The 15,710-nt window shown below is 35.4% G+C and overlaps 3 protein-coding genes across 9 annotated transcripts; 2 read left to right on the forward strand and 1 right to left on the reverse strand.

Annotated features, from left to right (window-relative positions):
• Positions 1-698: 698 nt before the first annotated feature.
• On the forward strand, positions 699-5,748 carry LOC111449422 (cell division control protein 2 homolog). 2 transcript variants are annotated; one of them, XM_023089304.1, is made up of 9 exons: positions 699-843; positions 1,254-1,302; positions 1,408-1,592; positions 2,173-2,293; positions 2,790-2,963; positions 3,314-3,477; positions 4,147-4,234; positions 4,325-4,378; positions 5,351-5,748. In XM_023089304.1, the coding sequence occupies exons 2-9, from the start codon at positions 1,294-1,296 to the stop codon at positions 5,438-5,440; spliced, it is 885 nt and encodes a 294-aa protein (XP_022945072.1). In that variant the 5' UTR covers positions 699-843; positions 1,254-1,293; the 3' UTR covers positions 5,441-5,748. The 2 variants fall into 2 exon arrangements, with proteins under 2 accessions (XP_022945072.1, XP_022945073.1); XM_023089305.1 differs by having other exon boundaries at positions 700-821.
• Positions 5,749-8,267: 2,519 nt separating this feature from the next.
• LOC111449421 (neutral/alkaline invertase 3, chloroplastic-like) lies at positions 8,268-13,120 on the forward strand. 6 transcript variants are annotated; one of them, XM_023089300.1, is made up of 8 exons: positions 8,268-8,529; positions 9,067-9,149; positions 9,208-9,966; positions 10,056-10,221; positions 10,317-10,528; positions 11,002-11,495; positions 11,591-11,639; positions 12,580-13,120. In XM_023089300.1, exons 3-8 carry the CDS (start codon positions 9,286-9,288, stop codon positions 12,904-12,906), a joined length of 1,929 nt encoding a protein of 642 aa, XP_022945068.1. In that variant the 5' UTR covers positions 8,268-8,529; positions 9,067-9,149; positions 9,208-9,285; the 3' UTR covers positions 12,907-13,120. The 6 variants fall into 6 exon arrangements, with proteins under 6 accessions (XP_022945068.1, XP_022945066.1, XP_022945069.1 ...); XM_023089298.1 differs by having other exon boundaries at positions 9,072-9,149; XM_023089301.1 differs by having other exon boundaries at positions 9,072-9,132; positions 9,210-9,966.
• Positions 13,121-14,043: 923 nt separating this feature from the next.
• LOC111449424 (60S acidic ribosomal protein P2-2-like) lies at positions 14,044-15,561 on the reverse strand. The gene is made up of 3 exons (XM_023089307.1): positions 15,337-15,561; positions 14,393-14,625; positions 14,044-14,274 (listed from the first exon to the last, which is right to left on the reverse strand). The coding sequence occupies exons 1-3, from the start codon at positions 15,422-15,424 to the stop codon at positions 14,248-14,250; spliced, it is 348 nt and encodes a 115-aa protein (XP_022945075.1). The 5' UTR covers positions 15,425-15,561; the 3' UTR covers positions 14,044-14,247.
• Between the last annotated feature and the right edge of the window lie 149 nt (positions 15,562-15,710).

The raw sequence follows: 15,710 nt of genomic DNA on the forward strand, positions 1-15,710 counted from the left end.
ACACGCTTCGTACAATGAACTAATATATCTATTTCGTAATTGGGTTTTGGTCGGCGTTCATGTTGCTACATCGACACACGCTTCGTACAATGAACTAATTTATCTCTTTCGTAATTGGGTTATTTTTTTTTTTTTTTTTTTTTTTCAGGTTCAATAATTTATAAGTGTCCGAGAATCCAAGTGTTTGATATTTTGGTCAGCATTCATGTTACTGCATTGACATATGGTTTGTGTAGTGGACTAATTTTTATATTTGCAGCTAGGTCGATTTTCTTTCCTCGAGTTCGGTAATTTATAAAGTCGAGAATTCAAATTTTGGATATTTTAGTAGATGATATATGTATGAATAATTTTTTTAAACAAAAAAAAAATATAAGGCGAACAATCTGAACACAATGTTCGTGTTATTGTGTTTTAACTAAATTAAATAAATATATTCGTTTTAAAATCTAATTTGTATAAATAATTATTTTAGTTATATATATTTGATTTTTCTCACTAACTATTTTTATTTTTTAAAAAAATTTAATTAAAACCAAATTAAAATTTGTTTTTGTGGAAATTTCATGGACTAATTTATAATATCTGAATTTGACAAGTTAAAAAGAAATAAGTACGAAATTTGAGGACTAAAATATAGAAATAATCGCAGCCAATAAAAAGATTACTAAATATATAAAATAAAGTTAAGGCACGTGAAATTACATAGATACCCCACTCGCCTCCCTTCCCTTCCTCCTCTCCTCCCTCTTCTTCTTCCTTCTGCGGCGCCATTTTTACGGCGCCTCTCTTCTCTTCGACACCGTCCCCGATTCCCACAGGTTCGGCTCTGATTCAACTTAGGTTTGTTCTTGCTTTCCGGTCTATCTGTTTTTGATTTCCTCTCTTTAATTTGGTTGGTAGATGCTTTTACTGCACTTTGCCTTTTAGTCTAAATAGTAATTCGAATTCCAAGAAAGGAACGAAGTGAAAATGAGCGATTGTTTGCAGAAATTTCGATGTTAAACTGCGTTTTCGAAATGCTTTCTTCCAATGTGGTCCAAGTGAGTTCAACTCAGTCTACTATGACTGAGTTGACTCCATTTCAACGCGGATCCGGTCCTTGACCTGTGCGAATCTGTTTTCTGCGCCTTTTCAGTAGCGTTCTCTGGCGTTTCTGACATTCCCGCTTTCCTATCATCATTTTGGTATTTATATGTTAGAAGGCATGTATTGCACTAAATCTACAACGTTCTTTGTCCTGTTGTTTGTAGGATTTAAGCTTTGAGAACTTTGACACTTTTTTTGGACTCGATGGAGCAGGTTAGCGATGATTTTGGATGTTGAAATGCTTGTTTTTCTGTTTCGTTTTTTTTTTTTTTTGGTGCATTATTGTTGATCTTATCTGCGATTTACTTGGCTTTGTAGTATGAGAAAGTTGAGAAGATTGGAGAAGGAACGTATGGTGTGGTTTACAAGGCACGCGATCGTGTCACAAATGAGACTATTGCTTTGAAGAAGATCCGCTTGGAGCAAGAAGATGAGGGAGTGCCAAGCACAGCCATTCGTGAAATTTCTCTGTTGAAGGAAATGCAGCATGGCAACATTGTAAGGTACGTATCATCGTTAGTTATTGTCTAATCTCTGCTGTAACTCCTTTTAAGGTCAAATAACTTCTTCAATCCGCTGAACATATGAAGATCTTTCAATTTAGTTTGAGTTTTGAAGCATGGAAAAATGTTATGTTGGAAGACAATGTTGCAATAAATTGCTATCTGCTGCTGTCAGTTTTAACTTCTCTGGGAAGTCTTATCTAGAAACTATATGTTCTATTCACATTGATGGGGTGGACTATATGTACTTGTTTATTATGAGGCGTGGATATGTAAAATCTCAGAGGCAGCATCTCTTTCCATCACTGCTATCTCTTAGTTAATACCGAAATATATGTAGTTCTCGATTTAAACTGAACATCCAATTCATTTCCTTTTGTGCAATATTTTGCAATTACGCAAATAAATATAGGGATGATATACATTTTCTCTGGTCCATCACTCAGGTAAAGATGGCACTTGCATTCTGCTTTTTGGTTTTCGCATATTGTCAATTTAACCTGTAGACTGAATCATTGCCATCTGTGATGTTTTTTCATATATATAACGAAGTTGTCTTCAATTGGTTTGCTGTCAATAGGTTGCAAGATGTAGTGCATAGCGAGAAGCGCCTGTATCTTGTTTTCGAGTATCTGGATTTGGATTTGAAGAAGCACATGGACTCATCTCCTGAATTTGCAAAGGATCCACGCCAAGTAAAAGTGAGCGCTTCATTTTAACTTTGTAGCTGCCTGCACTCTATGTTAATTAATGTTTCTTGTTATTTGTCGTTTATATTTCAACAATAGACGACGGATTGGTTAATTGATATAATAACTAATTTACTGCAGAAAATCATTTTTTTTTTCCATGAGGTGCAAATCTTATCTAGCATCACAGTTTCGTGGATTTCTTAATCATTAAACTGAGTTCTTTGGAAAAGTAATGTGTATTTTTAAGCAAAATATCAGCGTTCGTCATGGTATTCCTTTCTAGTATATGCAATACCCTCTCCTTCATAACTGATCGTATGAATAAGTTTGATGCTATATTTTTTGAATCCATTCAGCATGGCGCTTATTTCTTCAGCTTTATTTTGTTTCCTTCTTTTATTTCCAGAGACTTTCCTTTGATCATGTTTTAACTCTTGGTTGAACAAATGTAATGGTGCAGTGAGAACTCTCTAATGAAAAAACTTGTTCCACTTTTGTCATGCAGAGGTTTCTTTACCAAATTCTTCGTGGCATTGCATATTGCCATTCTCATAGAGTTCTTCATCGAGATTTAAAACCCCAAAATCTACTCATAGATCGTCGCACCAATGCCCTGAAGCTTGCTGACTTTGGACTGGCAAGAGCATTTGGTATTCCTGTTAGAACATTCACGCATGAGGTATGGATATGCACTGGATGACTATCTCATTAAATTTTGTACTGTGTTTCTTATAAAAAACCATCAAATTTCGTATTGTGAAGTTAATTTCATTGCATGGTTGTCTAATGGAACGTTCCCAAATAGGCTGTGGACATTTTTTTCTGACACCGAACTTTTCGAAGATTTGGAAAATATTAGTTTCCATTTTTTTAATGCATCTATAGTTGTTTTGTTAGTTTAGGTCCCAATTCAATTATTTTCTTTCTTGTAAAAAAAAACATCATAGTCCAATTTGTCAATGACTTTTTTCTTTGATGCATTAGCCTCATATATTGCTCGAGTTAATCACTATTGGAGGTTTTATCTAGGTGGTGACGCTTTGGTACAGAGCACCAGAAATATTACTTGGTTCCCGACATTATTCCACTCCTGTGGATGTTTGGTCGGTGGGTTGTATATTTGCTGAGATGGTTAACCAGCGGCCACTATTCCCTGGGGACTCTGAGATTGATGAATTGTTTAAGATATTTAGGTAAGTAGCTTTATCGTGCATCTGCCCTCCACTCTTTACGATGATCTAGTCCAATTAACATGGCAAATTAGATCATTAACAATCCTACGAATGCCATATTCAATTTGATTATACACTAGCCTTCTAGTTGGTTGTCGTAGTATTACATATGGGAGTCCACCGAAATCTCTTCACGGTAGCCATCTATGTTGGATTTGAATATCCTATAAATTTGTTTGGCTAATGTAGAAGGGTCAAGAGCCATCCAATGAGAATGGACAGCCAGCCTAGACACTTATGGATATTAAAGAAAAATGAAATCACATTTTATCTAGAGTGGGATTTTCTTGGTGGGTGGATTTTTCCTTTCATTTTTTTTTCATTTTTCCTTAGGGGAGAGGGATTTAGGAATTTGAAAAACAAAGGCAACAAAAGTCAGTGTTCATCTGTTTACTGCGGCTTTGTGTTACATATATCTCACTTTATGCGCAATGAGGAAGAGTGTATAGTAAGTTACTATGACCTTAAATTGCGAGTGTTCGGCCCAAATAATGGAGTGATAAGGTGAGGTTTATTCATAATAGTAATGAGTAGGACAGCACCTAAAACATTATTCCCCTTCTAAGTCTACGTCTGTCTGTACTAACATATTCATGCTTTCATCAAACCTCTTTGTGTGGGGATGCAAAGAGTTCTGGGAACTCCAAATGAAGATTCATGGCCTGGCGTTACATCTTTGCCTGATTTCAAGTCTGCTTTCCCCAAGTGGCCTTCCAAGGTGATGGTTCAATCTCACTAAATTTTCATCCTCTGGTTTGCTATAATGTGTGGTTCAAATCTTTACTTCACACATTCTCTACTTGCACAGGACCTGGCTTCTGTAGTTCCAAATCTCGAATCTGCTGGCATTGATCTTCTCTCTGTAAGTGAATTATTTTCAATTGGGGTGTCTTTGTTTTCATCATTTATGATATCACATGATCTAGATCAATAAGTGTTGGTAAATAAATGGATGCTTTGCTTTCTCCCGGCCCTCCCACTTCAATATGTTATGTTTGACCAACTATTTCATCTTCCTCATTTTTATTTCCTATTTTTGGTTGTTCCCTCTTTTTTCTGGATTTTTAGGAGGGGGTGAAAGCGAGAGGCAATCTTTGTTCACTATAAATCTGTAACGTGTTGACAGTAGTGTCTGGCTCCCCACTAATTTCCTCTTTCAAAATCAATCCCTTACGAAAAATTAAAAATAATTAATATCTTTAAGTGTATATTGTTGAGGATTGTTGGGAGAGGAGTCCCACATCGGCTAATTAAGGGATTGATCATGGGTTTATAAGTAACGAATACAGCTCCATTGGTATGAGGCCTTTTGGAGAAACTAAAAGCAAAGACATGAGAGCTTATGCTCAAAGTGATATTATAATATCAAATTATTGTGAGGATTCATGATTCTTAACATATATATATATATATATAATATATATATATGCTAAGGGTTGATTTCTTGATTCATTTGAGATAATTAAAATTTCTTTTATCGAATTTTCCAATTACTTGAAAATTATTACCTCCAATTTTAGTATTTTGAGTACTGTTTGTGTCAGTCTTAATATTGATCTAGGCTCTGATATCGGCCTTATTTTTAAGACAAAAATGCAACATTCTCCAATCAAAATATTTTCTATCTAGAGTCTTTTCTCGATCCATAATATCATTATCTAATACAATTATTGATAGGGTACCCATCAATATATCAAAAAATTTCCATTTATCCGTGTTGTACTTGTACGAACTTTCTTGATTATTTTTCACTTGTACTTGTACTACTATATATAGTAGTAATCAATGTATATGCAATATCTGTGTCTTGAAATGGTTGACCATTATTTTCCAGAAAATGCTGTGCTTGGATCCCACCAAAAGAGTCACTGCCAGGAGTGCTCTCGAGCATGAATACTTCAAAGATGTTGGGTTTGTTCCCTGATTCCTCTACCAATCCTCCTCCTTAGGAGAGTGTCTATATAGCTCCTCTATTGTGTAGCATTTTATGGGTCTTAATTGCGTGATTAAAGAGGCAAAAAAATATATAAATATATATATATATATATATAATGAGTGTGCTGTCTGCTTATTAGTGGTTTTTATCATTTTTCTTTCCCTTCTGATTCTTGAAACTTAGATCAGGTTTTGTTAATGTGGCTTTCAACAGAACATCGGCTTTCCAGCTATACTTATCCCTTCCATGTCTTGGCACCAATATATATATATATAAATACACGCATGTTTATGTGAGAATTCACGCCTTCCTAGCTTGCTACCCTTTAAATTCTTTTACCCCTGGAATGGATAAGCTTGTGTTTGGAAACCATGTTGCTTTTTTTTCAACCTGTTTCTTTGTTTGATTGAATATTCAGCTTTTGGTCTGCCTGTTATCAATCTGTTTCTGATCCTATGCATGTTTTTCTAGTTTGTCGGCAGGCCGCTATCACATACCGGTTTTTTTTTAATCTCGAGAAATTATTATTTTAGTAGGAGGGATTGAATATTCTAGTAAGCATAGGAAGCATAGAGTTCTTCCGAAATAGGAGCTCGAGCGCAATCAAGAGACTTTATAAACATGGTAATTGCTAAACTAGTAAAATTCTTTTGATTTTTGTTGGAATGAATATTCTAGTAAGCATAGAGAGCGTAGGGCTCCCCCCGAGATAGGAGCTCGAGCAACCAAGAGACTTGCTAAACTAGTAAAATAGTTTTGATTTTTGTTGGAATGAATATTCTAGTAAGCATAGGGAGAGTAGGGCTCTCCTCGAGATAGGAGCTCGAAAGCAATCAAGAGACCTTATAAATATAGAAATTGCTAAATTAGTAAAGTTCTTTTGATTCTTGTCAGCGCCTATTCTATTAAAGCATGGAGAGTGTATGGCTCCCCAAGATAGGAGCTGAGCGCAATTAAGAGACCTTATAAACACAGAAATGATTCTTATCGGATTATTCAGGATCGTATAAAAGTATATTTTACTCATGTTTTTATATCATTTCTCGTGGTTTCCTGTTTTTCAATGTTTTAATAATGCGAAGGAAATTTAATTAATTTTTGTTTAATATTATTATGCTTCTTCACTTTAGAAAAGTGTTTGTCACGTGAAATTGGAGAGGCGTGGGGTAAAAAAGGGGGAGCAATTGGATAAAGCTTGTGGTCAAACATCTACAGGCTTTTTTTGAGTGGTTGGTAAAGCTTCGGCCATGTGGGAGTGTTCGGTACGCAAAACTGGCCCATAATAATTGTATTAATTGATTTCAATAAAATGCAATGCCGCCATTATTTTCATATTTGGTTCAACCATAATTATTGGTCAATTATGCTCAAGCTAAGGTTTCATGAAATTTGATTATTTTTGGACATGCCAAAAAGTGTTCGTTAGGTATTGGTTGAGGATAGTTGTCGACAAAATAATTTCTTTTGAGATAAAAGTGATGTGAAACGTCTCTTTCTATTTTTTCTTTAAATTTGGTTCAATTTAGGTTCGAATCACTAGGTACTAGGTTGTTCAAAAGGAACCCAACTGGCCATCTCGATACTCATAAGATTATAAGACTTTTGTCCTTGCTCTAATTTTCTCGTCTCCACCAGAAACTGTGCTATTATTTGTGGTTGACATTCTAGTTCCTTTGCTATTGGAAGTATGATTCTTGCTCTGCAAACTACGCTCGCTGCCTCACACGGAGGTAAGGGGCATAGTTCGTTGGAACTCTTGAGGGTCGACCGCCCGCCTTATGGAAGGTTTTTTCTTTTGGAGGTAAACCAAAAGTGTACCTCCAAAAGTGAGAAATATGCTTGTGATTTCTCGTTTCATCCAAATACATCTAAAACATCCAAACCAAAAACAAAAGTTCTTGTTTCTCTTTAACCTTAAGAATCCGAACTTATATGAAATTATCATAGACTAAAGAAATGAAACGTGGAATGACAGGTACTTCTATTCTTCCTCTTCTTTTGTTGCATCCGTTCACTAATTTAAATTTGAATAGTCAATAACTTCTCTAGCCTTGTCCGTATATCGCGGTTTTAAAGTATTAATTACTCTTTTTCTTATCTATAGTATTTATATTTACTAATGATAGGCGTAATTTCTTGACTCAGTTATACATATTTAACGTATGAGTCAATTTCTTTTCAAAACGCTTCTAAACTTTGCATTTCCATAATTTTGTATTTAATAAATTTATTAACCTTTAATTTTTTATTTAATAGATCCTTAAAAAATTTAAAATATTTTAATAAATGAATTGATAATATAAATTTGAATTTTGTGCGTAACAAATTTAAAAAAATTAAAAGTTTAAAAACTAAATTTTTTATCAAAAAGTTAATGGATTAAATAGATATAATTCTCAAACTTCATAAACTAAAATTTTATTCATAAATGTTTTATCACATATGATAATTCACTTAGTAAGGAAATACGCTTTGATTTAATAAAATAAAAAAAAATAAATGTAAAAATAATAACAAATATATGTATGTTTTGTGGACACCTTAGTTTATTAATTGACACATAAAAGCTTGGCCACTAGAGAATATTTTAATAATTATTTTATTAATTCAAACTTCTAAAAATAGAATATTTTAATTATAAAATTATAATTTTTTAAGTAGATAATACATTATTTACGTCAAAATAGAGAAAAATAGGGTCAAAAGAGTATTTTCCTTTTCTCGTCCTAATTTCGGGAAATTTTCTTTTTCAAGTAAGAAAAGTTAAAAATAGTAATAAATAAATAAGCTTTGTTAGAAAAAAATTAGGCATTGGAAAAGAAAAATCATGGAGATGTGGACAAGAAGATTACAGGGAAAAGTTCACGCAAGAATACTGCTTGATTTTTGCCTCTGTGTCCACTTGATGGATCTTCGAAAACATGTTTTATACTTCGTTTGGTTCAGATTGTGATAGTGATAGTGATAGTGATTCTATTTTTTGTTCGACTTCGTTCAGGAAAGCTCCCGAAATTTGCTGATCTTTGTGCGATCATTTTCCTCTCTGCACTGAAAAAATTGTTGCAACCTAAAATTCGGTGAGTTGCTACATCTGTATTCCATGATTTTGTTCAAGTAATCTTATTCGTTTTCGTTTTCGTTTTCCACTTTTCATTCTTCTTCATCTCCAATCTGGCGCTGAATGTCTTACTCGTTCGTCGAAATTTGACTTGCATTAGATTAATGTTATGATCTCTGTTTAGAAATTTTTGTGGCGATTGTATCGTGAGCTTTGGAGGTTATTGTGATTGTTTCTTTTATTTCTTTTCCATGTTCATAACACTCCTTATTTTTCTTTTGCTTGCTGCTTGAATCTAATCTCCATTACAGATGGTGCTGTGGTGTATTTCATTTCGTAGATTATAGATTCTGTGTTTCAACTACGGATTGTGAATCGCTTGCTGGATAGTAGTTAACCTGATCGAAGAAGGCAAGAATAGAAGTTAATTTAGGCTTTCTGTTGCAATTTTCGCTTGTAAGTAGGTTTTAAGGTTTCGAATTAATTACAAGCATCGTTCGATGTGTAGCATTTCGACTTTCTTCTTCATATTATACTCAGTTATTTTCCTTCTTAGAGCAGGAAGTTAAGGGAAAACTATGCATACTACGATCAGTTTTTCTAGGATGAAATTGATTCAGTGGTATGGAATTCTATTTATCCTGTATATTAAATGTTATGATGTTTCTATTGAATCATGATTATGCTCTATATCTACAGAACCAATTGTCCAGAATTTGCGTTGGGAAAACTTTAATCTAGATCAGATCCTTTAGGCGCTGTGATTGCTTCAAAGATGGGCACGTCTGAAGCTCTGCAGATCTTTTCAGGGGTCATACCTCGTGCTTTATGTTCAAAGCCCTATTTGAACAATTTGGACTCCACATTTTCTTTTAAATCACAAGTAAAATTTGCGGAAAAAAGAGTCCTGAGATATATGCATTTGTCAAAATGCTCAAGTAGGATATTACAAGAGATAGAAACAGGCTTTAGTGGGAAAACGAAAGGTAATCATCGTCTGTTATACAGATGCAAATGCCAACAAGCAGAAAGTGCTAGTGGTATGATTCCAGAAGGTGGAAATGGAGCATGGTTCAAGGATGGTGCAAAGATACCAAAGTCGATCACCAGCATTCAGAATGGATCAAATGCTTCGGAGTTTCAAGATGTTCAGTTTGCAAATCAGGAAATCAAGAGCTCAGTATCTAATGATACAAATGGAGAAGTTAGAGATTCATTTCAAAAGATTAGTATTGAATCCATTGAGGATGAGGCATGGGACTTGCTTCGTGAATCCATTGTTTATTACTGTGGCAGCCCAGTTGGAACGATTGCAGCAAGGGACCCTACTTGCTCTAATTCACTGAATTATGATCAGGTCTTTATACGTGATTTTATACCTTCTGGTATAGCTTTTTTATTGAAGGGAGAGTACGATATTGTTCGCAATTTTATCCTCCACACGCTTCAGTTGCAGGTAATCTAAGTATGTAATTAAGCATCAATCGGTTAAACTTCCTTTTTTTTTACTTCTCTGATTAATGCTTGCAATTCGTTATTCCATAGAGCTGGGAGAAAACTATGGACTGTCACAGTCCTGGTCAAGGATTAATGCCTGCTAGTTTCAAAGTCCGAATAGTTCCTTTAGATGGTGACGACTCTGCGACAGAAGAGGTTTTGGATCCAGACTTTGGGGAGGCAGCAATTGGCCGTGTTGCACCTGTCGACTCAGGTACATAGACCATCCAATATTTCCTTTAGAAGAAAAAAGTCTATTCATTGTATTTCTATATCCAGTTACGTCACTCACCTTCCTCTCTATCATAGGATTGTGGTGGATAATTTTATTGCGTGCATATGGGAAATGCTCTGGCGATCCCTCAGTCCAGGAGAGAGTTGATGTTCAAACTGGGATCAAAATGATCTTGAGGCTTTGCCTAGCTGATGGTTTTGACATGTTCCCTACTTTATTGGTAACTGACGGTTCTTGTATGATAGATCGGCGTATGGGAATTCATGGCCACCCTCTCGAAATCCAAGTAAGCGATAACCAAGATTTTTAGCAGTCATTTTTAATTTCTTACGATATAGATGCTGTAGCTTTAATATATTCAATGGCTTCCATGTAAATGCCTTGGAAATGTTAGAAGAGAAAAGGCGATCGAGTAACTATGAATAACCTATATAACAACTACATCTTCCTTTCCAATGGGCTTAATAGATCAGCTGAAGAAAAGGAAAGGGAAATCTAGATGTGCTGATGATTAAGTTTTTGAACCAAGCAATGCTATGAGCATGCTTGTGATTCATTTTTTTTCCATTTACATTTTGAAAGTGAAAATACCAAAGAATTAACAGTATATAGTACGATTTTGCAGTTGCATAATGAAATTAATGTTTTTAGTTTATGCACCTTAGATTTCTCTGGTCATAAAATGTTTGTAGCATGGATTGCTTCCTATAAATTACGTAGTAGAAGTGTAAAGATATATTCTTTTTTTCTCCTTTGCAGGCACTTTTTTATTCAGCATTACTTTGTGCACGAGAGATGCTTGCTCCAGAAGATGGGTCAGCTGGTCTTCTCCGTGCGCTTAACAATCGTTTGGTGGCTCTATCGTTTCATATCAGAGAGTATTATTGGGTCGATTTGAGAAAGCTAAATGAAATTTATCGATACACGACTGAAGAGTATTCATACGATGCAGTCAACAAATTCAACATCTACCCTGATCAAATTCCTTCTTGGTTGGTGGAATGGATCCCCAATATAGGAGGTTATCTACTTGGTAATCTTCAACCGGCTCACATGGATTTCCGGTTCTTTTCTCTAGGAAATTTGTGGTCCATAGTAAGTGGTCTTGCTACAATAGAACAGTCTCATGCCATTTTGGATCTCATTGAATCCAAATGGGAGGATCTGGTTGCAGACATGCCATTCAAGATTTGTTACCCTGCCCTTGAAGGTCGGGAATGGCAGATTATCACTGGCAGCGATCCCAAAAACACGTAATTTACTTTGACTTCGTACTTCTGCGATTTATAAATGAAATATACCCGTTTTTTGATGTTGAAGTTGGTCTTGGTATCTGTTGATGATGCAGGCAATGGTCATACCATAATGCAGGCTCGTGGCCAACATTGCTGTGGCAGGTATGTTTCTCTCAAAGTCCTGATGTTACTACTATGTTATTTTGTTTCTGAGAGAACTCATTTACAGATTGAAATACTATTTTGGTCTTTTGAGACGTTCTCCTACTTTTTAATGTCAATCTTAAGATTAGTCCTATGGTTAGTCTGGAATGAATATTTATAAGATATTAAGAATCATTTTCAATGAAGAAAAGACATGTGAATGTGTTTCTAAAATGTATAGAGGGAAGGCTAGTAGGATCTAAATTTGTTGAAAGGTTACGTGAGATTCCACGTTGGTTGGGGAGGAGAACAAAACATTCTTTATAAGGGTGTGAAAACCTCTCCCTAGCAACACGTTTTAAAAAGTTCGAGGAAAGGGAAAGCCCAAAGAGGATAATATCTGCTAGCGGTGGGCTTGTGTTGTTATAAATGATATCAAAGTCAAACACGGGGCGATGTGCTAGCAAGTCAACTGGGCCGAAAAGGGGGTGGATTGGGAGTCTCACATCGGTTGAAGAAGGGAACGAGTGTCAATGAAGACACTGGGCCTCGAAGGGGTGGATTGTGAGATCCCACATCGGTTGTAAAGGAGAATGAAACCTTCTTTATAAGGGTGTGTAAACTTCTACCTAACTTTGAGGGGAAGCCTGAAATGAAGGAAACTTGTACCTAATAGACGTATTTTAAAAACTTTGAGGGGAAGTCCGAAATGAAAAGTCCAAAGAGGACAGCAATAAACTAACCAAATGGACTAATTACAAAAGGTATTGAAAGTATGAGCACAATTACAAAAGGTATTGAAAGTATGAGCACTAAATCATTTACGTAGTTCTCTTTGTTAGCACAAAATTTGCCTTCCCCTATTCTCGAACTCTTCTCGACAAAGAAAGCACAAACTATATCTTGGACTTGAATATGTAAAATACAATACTGAAGTATTTGATTATACGTTTTTCAGCTCACAGTTGCATGCATAAAGATGGATAGACCAGAAATTGCAGCACGAGCCATTGAGATCACCGAGCGACGTTTGGCTAGAGATAAGTGGCCCGAATATTACGACACAAAAAAAGGAAGGTTCATTGGAAAACAAGCACGCCTATATCAAACATGGTCAATTGCAGGATACCTCGTGGGCAAGCTTCTGCTCACCGAGCCAAGTAAGGCAAAAATTTTAATAACCGAAGAGGACTCGGATCTCATCAATGCCTTCTCCTGCATGATCAGTGCCAGCCCGAAACGAAAGCGTGGTCAAAAGAGCTCAAGTCCAAGCTACTTAGTTTAAGTTGTCCGAATTTATGCTGTCGAAATTCAATACTTGTGTAGGTAATTGTAGCGTATTGGTTATCTACCATTTGTTGTGCGAGTAGGTTGTGATTATGTAACTTGCTCACAGATATAGCTATGTATGTCAATTTTGTCCAATCGATGTCTTGTAACTGGTGTGAGTTGAGTTCAAACAAAAATAATGTAAATTTATATCCCAAGTTCACTCCATTAGCTGGTTTTCTCATATTTGGACTTTTTTGGACTTTTTTCCTTTAGTGAGGATACGAAAACAATTTCTCTCCTCTAATGAGACAATGATATTGTCCATAGATCAAATTATTTCGTGGATTGGATTTTACTTGACTGTCTACGGCTTCATTGTGTGTGCTCGGGGTAGAAGTTTTGTATGTATCACCATTTTTCTGTGTTCTTTCTGAGTTCCTTAGAAAGAGTTGTTTCATGGGTCAACAGGTTAGGCGTTAATATGAAACGATTTAAGTATAATGCAACCAGTTTAAATGGAGTAAGGCCGATGCATTTTCCCAGATAGTGAATCCCCATTTAGACTGGAAAAGGGAGTGGGGCCAAAAAATTTCTCCCATGCCTGAATAGGGAGAGGAGCCTTGTCCCCGATCTTGTTACATCTTGGCCTAAGTTTTTTTTTTCCCTTTCTTTCTAACATACATAATAAATCACTAATTTAAACTTTCAAAAAATATTGTTTTTTTTTTTTAAATCACTTTAAACAGAAATATATAATTGAGAAAACCATAAATGCTTGAATTTATTCAAGCCTGCTTCAAGTAACGAATCAAATGAATGTATCTCAGTAACTGTTTTCTAATTATTTGGCAAGATCTTTTACGTGGGTAAGTTCATAACCAATAAAAATTCACTTAATTTGTAATTACAATTATCTAAACCCAATATAGACATGGGATCACATTCAATTTTATCATTACATCCCAAAGAAAAGAAAAGGATTCCACGCAGCAACAAGATATTTAGGCATTCAACACAAAATTTTCATACTAATAAATTTAAAATTTAACTTTATTAATCAAAATATGTTGGCAGAAAATTTACCAGCCATACCCCTAGGGAGGGATCGGTCTTCACTGAGAAGAAATCAAAATGGCCTCGGAGATTCAAATTAATGACATAGCGGCAATTCCTCTTTTCATATAACACGAGATGTTTAAAATAACGACGAAATTCATCAACTGAAACGAAATATAACATTTGGCTCATCATAACACCACGATAATGTTAAAAGAAACTACACGTGAATAACAAAAAATCCAACCTAAAATCTTGAAAATTCTCTGAACAAAAACATTCGACATTGTAATTATACTTAATCGAAGAGACTGAAGCCCATGTCCTGCAAAACATCGATCAAACAAGAAATTAGAACAGATTTACCGAATAAAACTGAGTTTATGATCAAGAATCTTATGGCAATTCCAAGCAACATTTTCGTAGAGTTTAACGAAGCTTACATCATCTGATTCTTCCTTCTCTTCAACCTTCTCCTCTTTCTTTGACTCTTCTGCAGCTGGGGCGGCACCACCACCACCCCCACCGCCTCCAGCGGCAACTGCCATGGCAGCACCTCCACCAGAAGGAACAGATGCTAGTTTTTCTCTTCCGGAAGCAATGAGCTCTGTAACATCCTTGCCCTTAACGCTAGACAACAGAAGCTCGATTTTTTCATCATCAACTTCAGCTCCAACTGCAAATTGGTTTCAGAAAAAAAATATATATGACATCAATCAAAATACTTGACTTTCACGTAATTCAAACAAAAGGCGACGAAAATGAGTATTACAAATAACAACACTAAGGATATCATGCTACAACCAAAAAACAGTCTTAATGTATAATTATTAAAAAACAATCGTGCTGCCGCTTCAGTCTCTTGAACCGTCGATTGCAAATTTCATACATGAAAAACTTATTCATATCCAGCCACAAATTACAAACACATTATTCTTATTGTTTCTCAAACAGAAATTAATTATCAAAAACTGCGTTAACGAACTTAAGTAACCTCATAAACTAAAATGCTAACCAAGCCAAAATAACAGAATCAATATAGGTAGAAGAAAAATCATAGCGAGACAGAATCAAATTCCGTAAATCATTTCACAGAATGAGAGAAATAATCAGCAATCGGTACCGCAAACCATCCAAAAACCGAAGCTCCAAAGCTTGAAATCGTGCAGAGTCACAACAGATCGAATCAAATCGCAAGTAAATAACAAAAAGATTCTATGAAACGAACAAAACATATTAACCAAACAAACACGTAAATTTTTCATTCAAAAATTCAAAAAAAACACGTAAAACTAAACATCAACACAAAAATTCCAGGATAATCCACAAAAAGGATTACATTTAGGAAATATAAGGATAAAAATGAGAACGAGATGCAGATGTTTACCAGATCCAAGAATATTTTTCAAATCTTTAGCAGAAGGGCTGGAGTTGCCTCCCAAGACGGCGAGCAAATATGCAGCTACGATCTTCATCCTTCGCAGACAGCAAATCGCAAAAGAACGAGAGAGAGATAGAGAGAGTTTAGTTAGGGTTCAGTAGATGTTGCTGACTGCTTCTTATTACCTTATATAGTGGCGAAAGATAGGGTTTCTGATTTGTTTTTTTCCTTTTGCGAAGTTGAGAGGCACCTGGTTGAGCGAAGAATACTCTTAACCATCAAAATTTTGGGCCGATTGTATTGGGCCTGGGCCCATTTTTATGGCCCATAAAGCCCAACCCGTTTTGCTTCTCCCCCGTCTTTTTTTTTTTTTTTTTTTT

Source organism: Cucurbita moschata, unplaced genomic scaffold, assembly GCF_002738365.1.
Source record: "Cucurbita moschata cultivar Rifu unplaced genomic scaffold, Cmos_1.0 Cmo_Scf00011, whole genome shotgun sequence".
Taxonomy (NCBI): Eukaryota; Viridiplantae; Streptophyta; class Magnoliopsida; order Cucurbitales; family Cucurbitaceae; genus Cucurbita; species Cucurbita moschata.

Bases quoted from the DNA above. Each gene is read 5' to 3' on its own strand.
- LOC111449424 (XM_023089307.1), bottom strand. From the start codon at position 15,424: ATGAAGATCGTAGCTGCATATTTGCTCGCCGTCTTGGGAGGCAACTCC. The intron at 14,626-15,336 runs GTAAACATCTGC...ACCAATTTGCAG, and splicing joins GAAAAATATTCTTGGATCTG to TTGGAGCTGAAGTTGATGAT. The intron at 14,275-14,392 runs GTAAGCTTCGTT...GATGTTTTGCAG, and splicing joins AGAAGGAAGAATCAGATGAT to GACATGGGCTTCAGTCTCTT.
- LOC111449421 (XM_023089300.1), top strand. From the start codon at position 9,286: ATGGGCACGTCTGAAGCTCTGCAGATCTTTTCAGGGGTCATACCTCGT. The intron at 10,529-11,001 runs GTAAGCGATAAC...TCTCCTTTGCAG, and splicing joins GCCACCCTCTCGAAATCCAA to GCACTTTTTTATTCAGCATT. The intron at 11,640-12,579 runs GTATGTTTCTCT...TACGTTTTTCAG, and splicing joins GGCCAACATTGCTGTGGCAG to CTCACAGTTGCATGCATAAA.
- LOC111449422 (XM_023089304.1), top strand. The intron at 1,593-2,172 runs GTACGTATCATC...TGCTGTCAATAG, and splicing joins CAGCATGGCAACATTGTAAG to GTTGCAAGATGTAGTGCATA. The intron at 2,294-2,789 runs GTGAGCGCTTCA...TTTGTCATGCAG, and splicing joins AGGATCCACGCCAAGTAAAA to AGGTTTCTTTACCAAATTCT.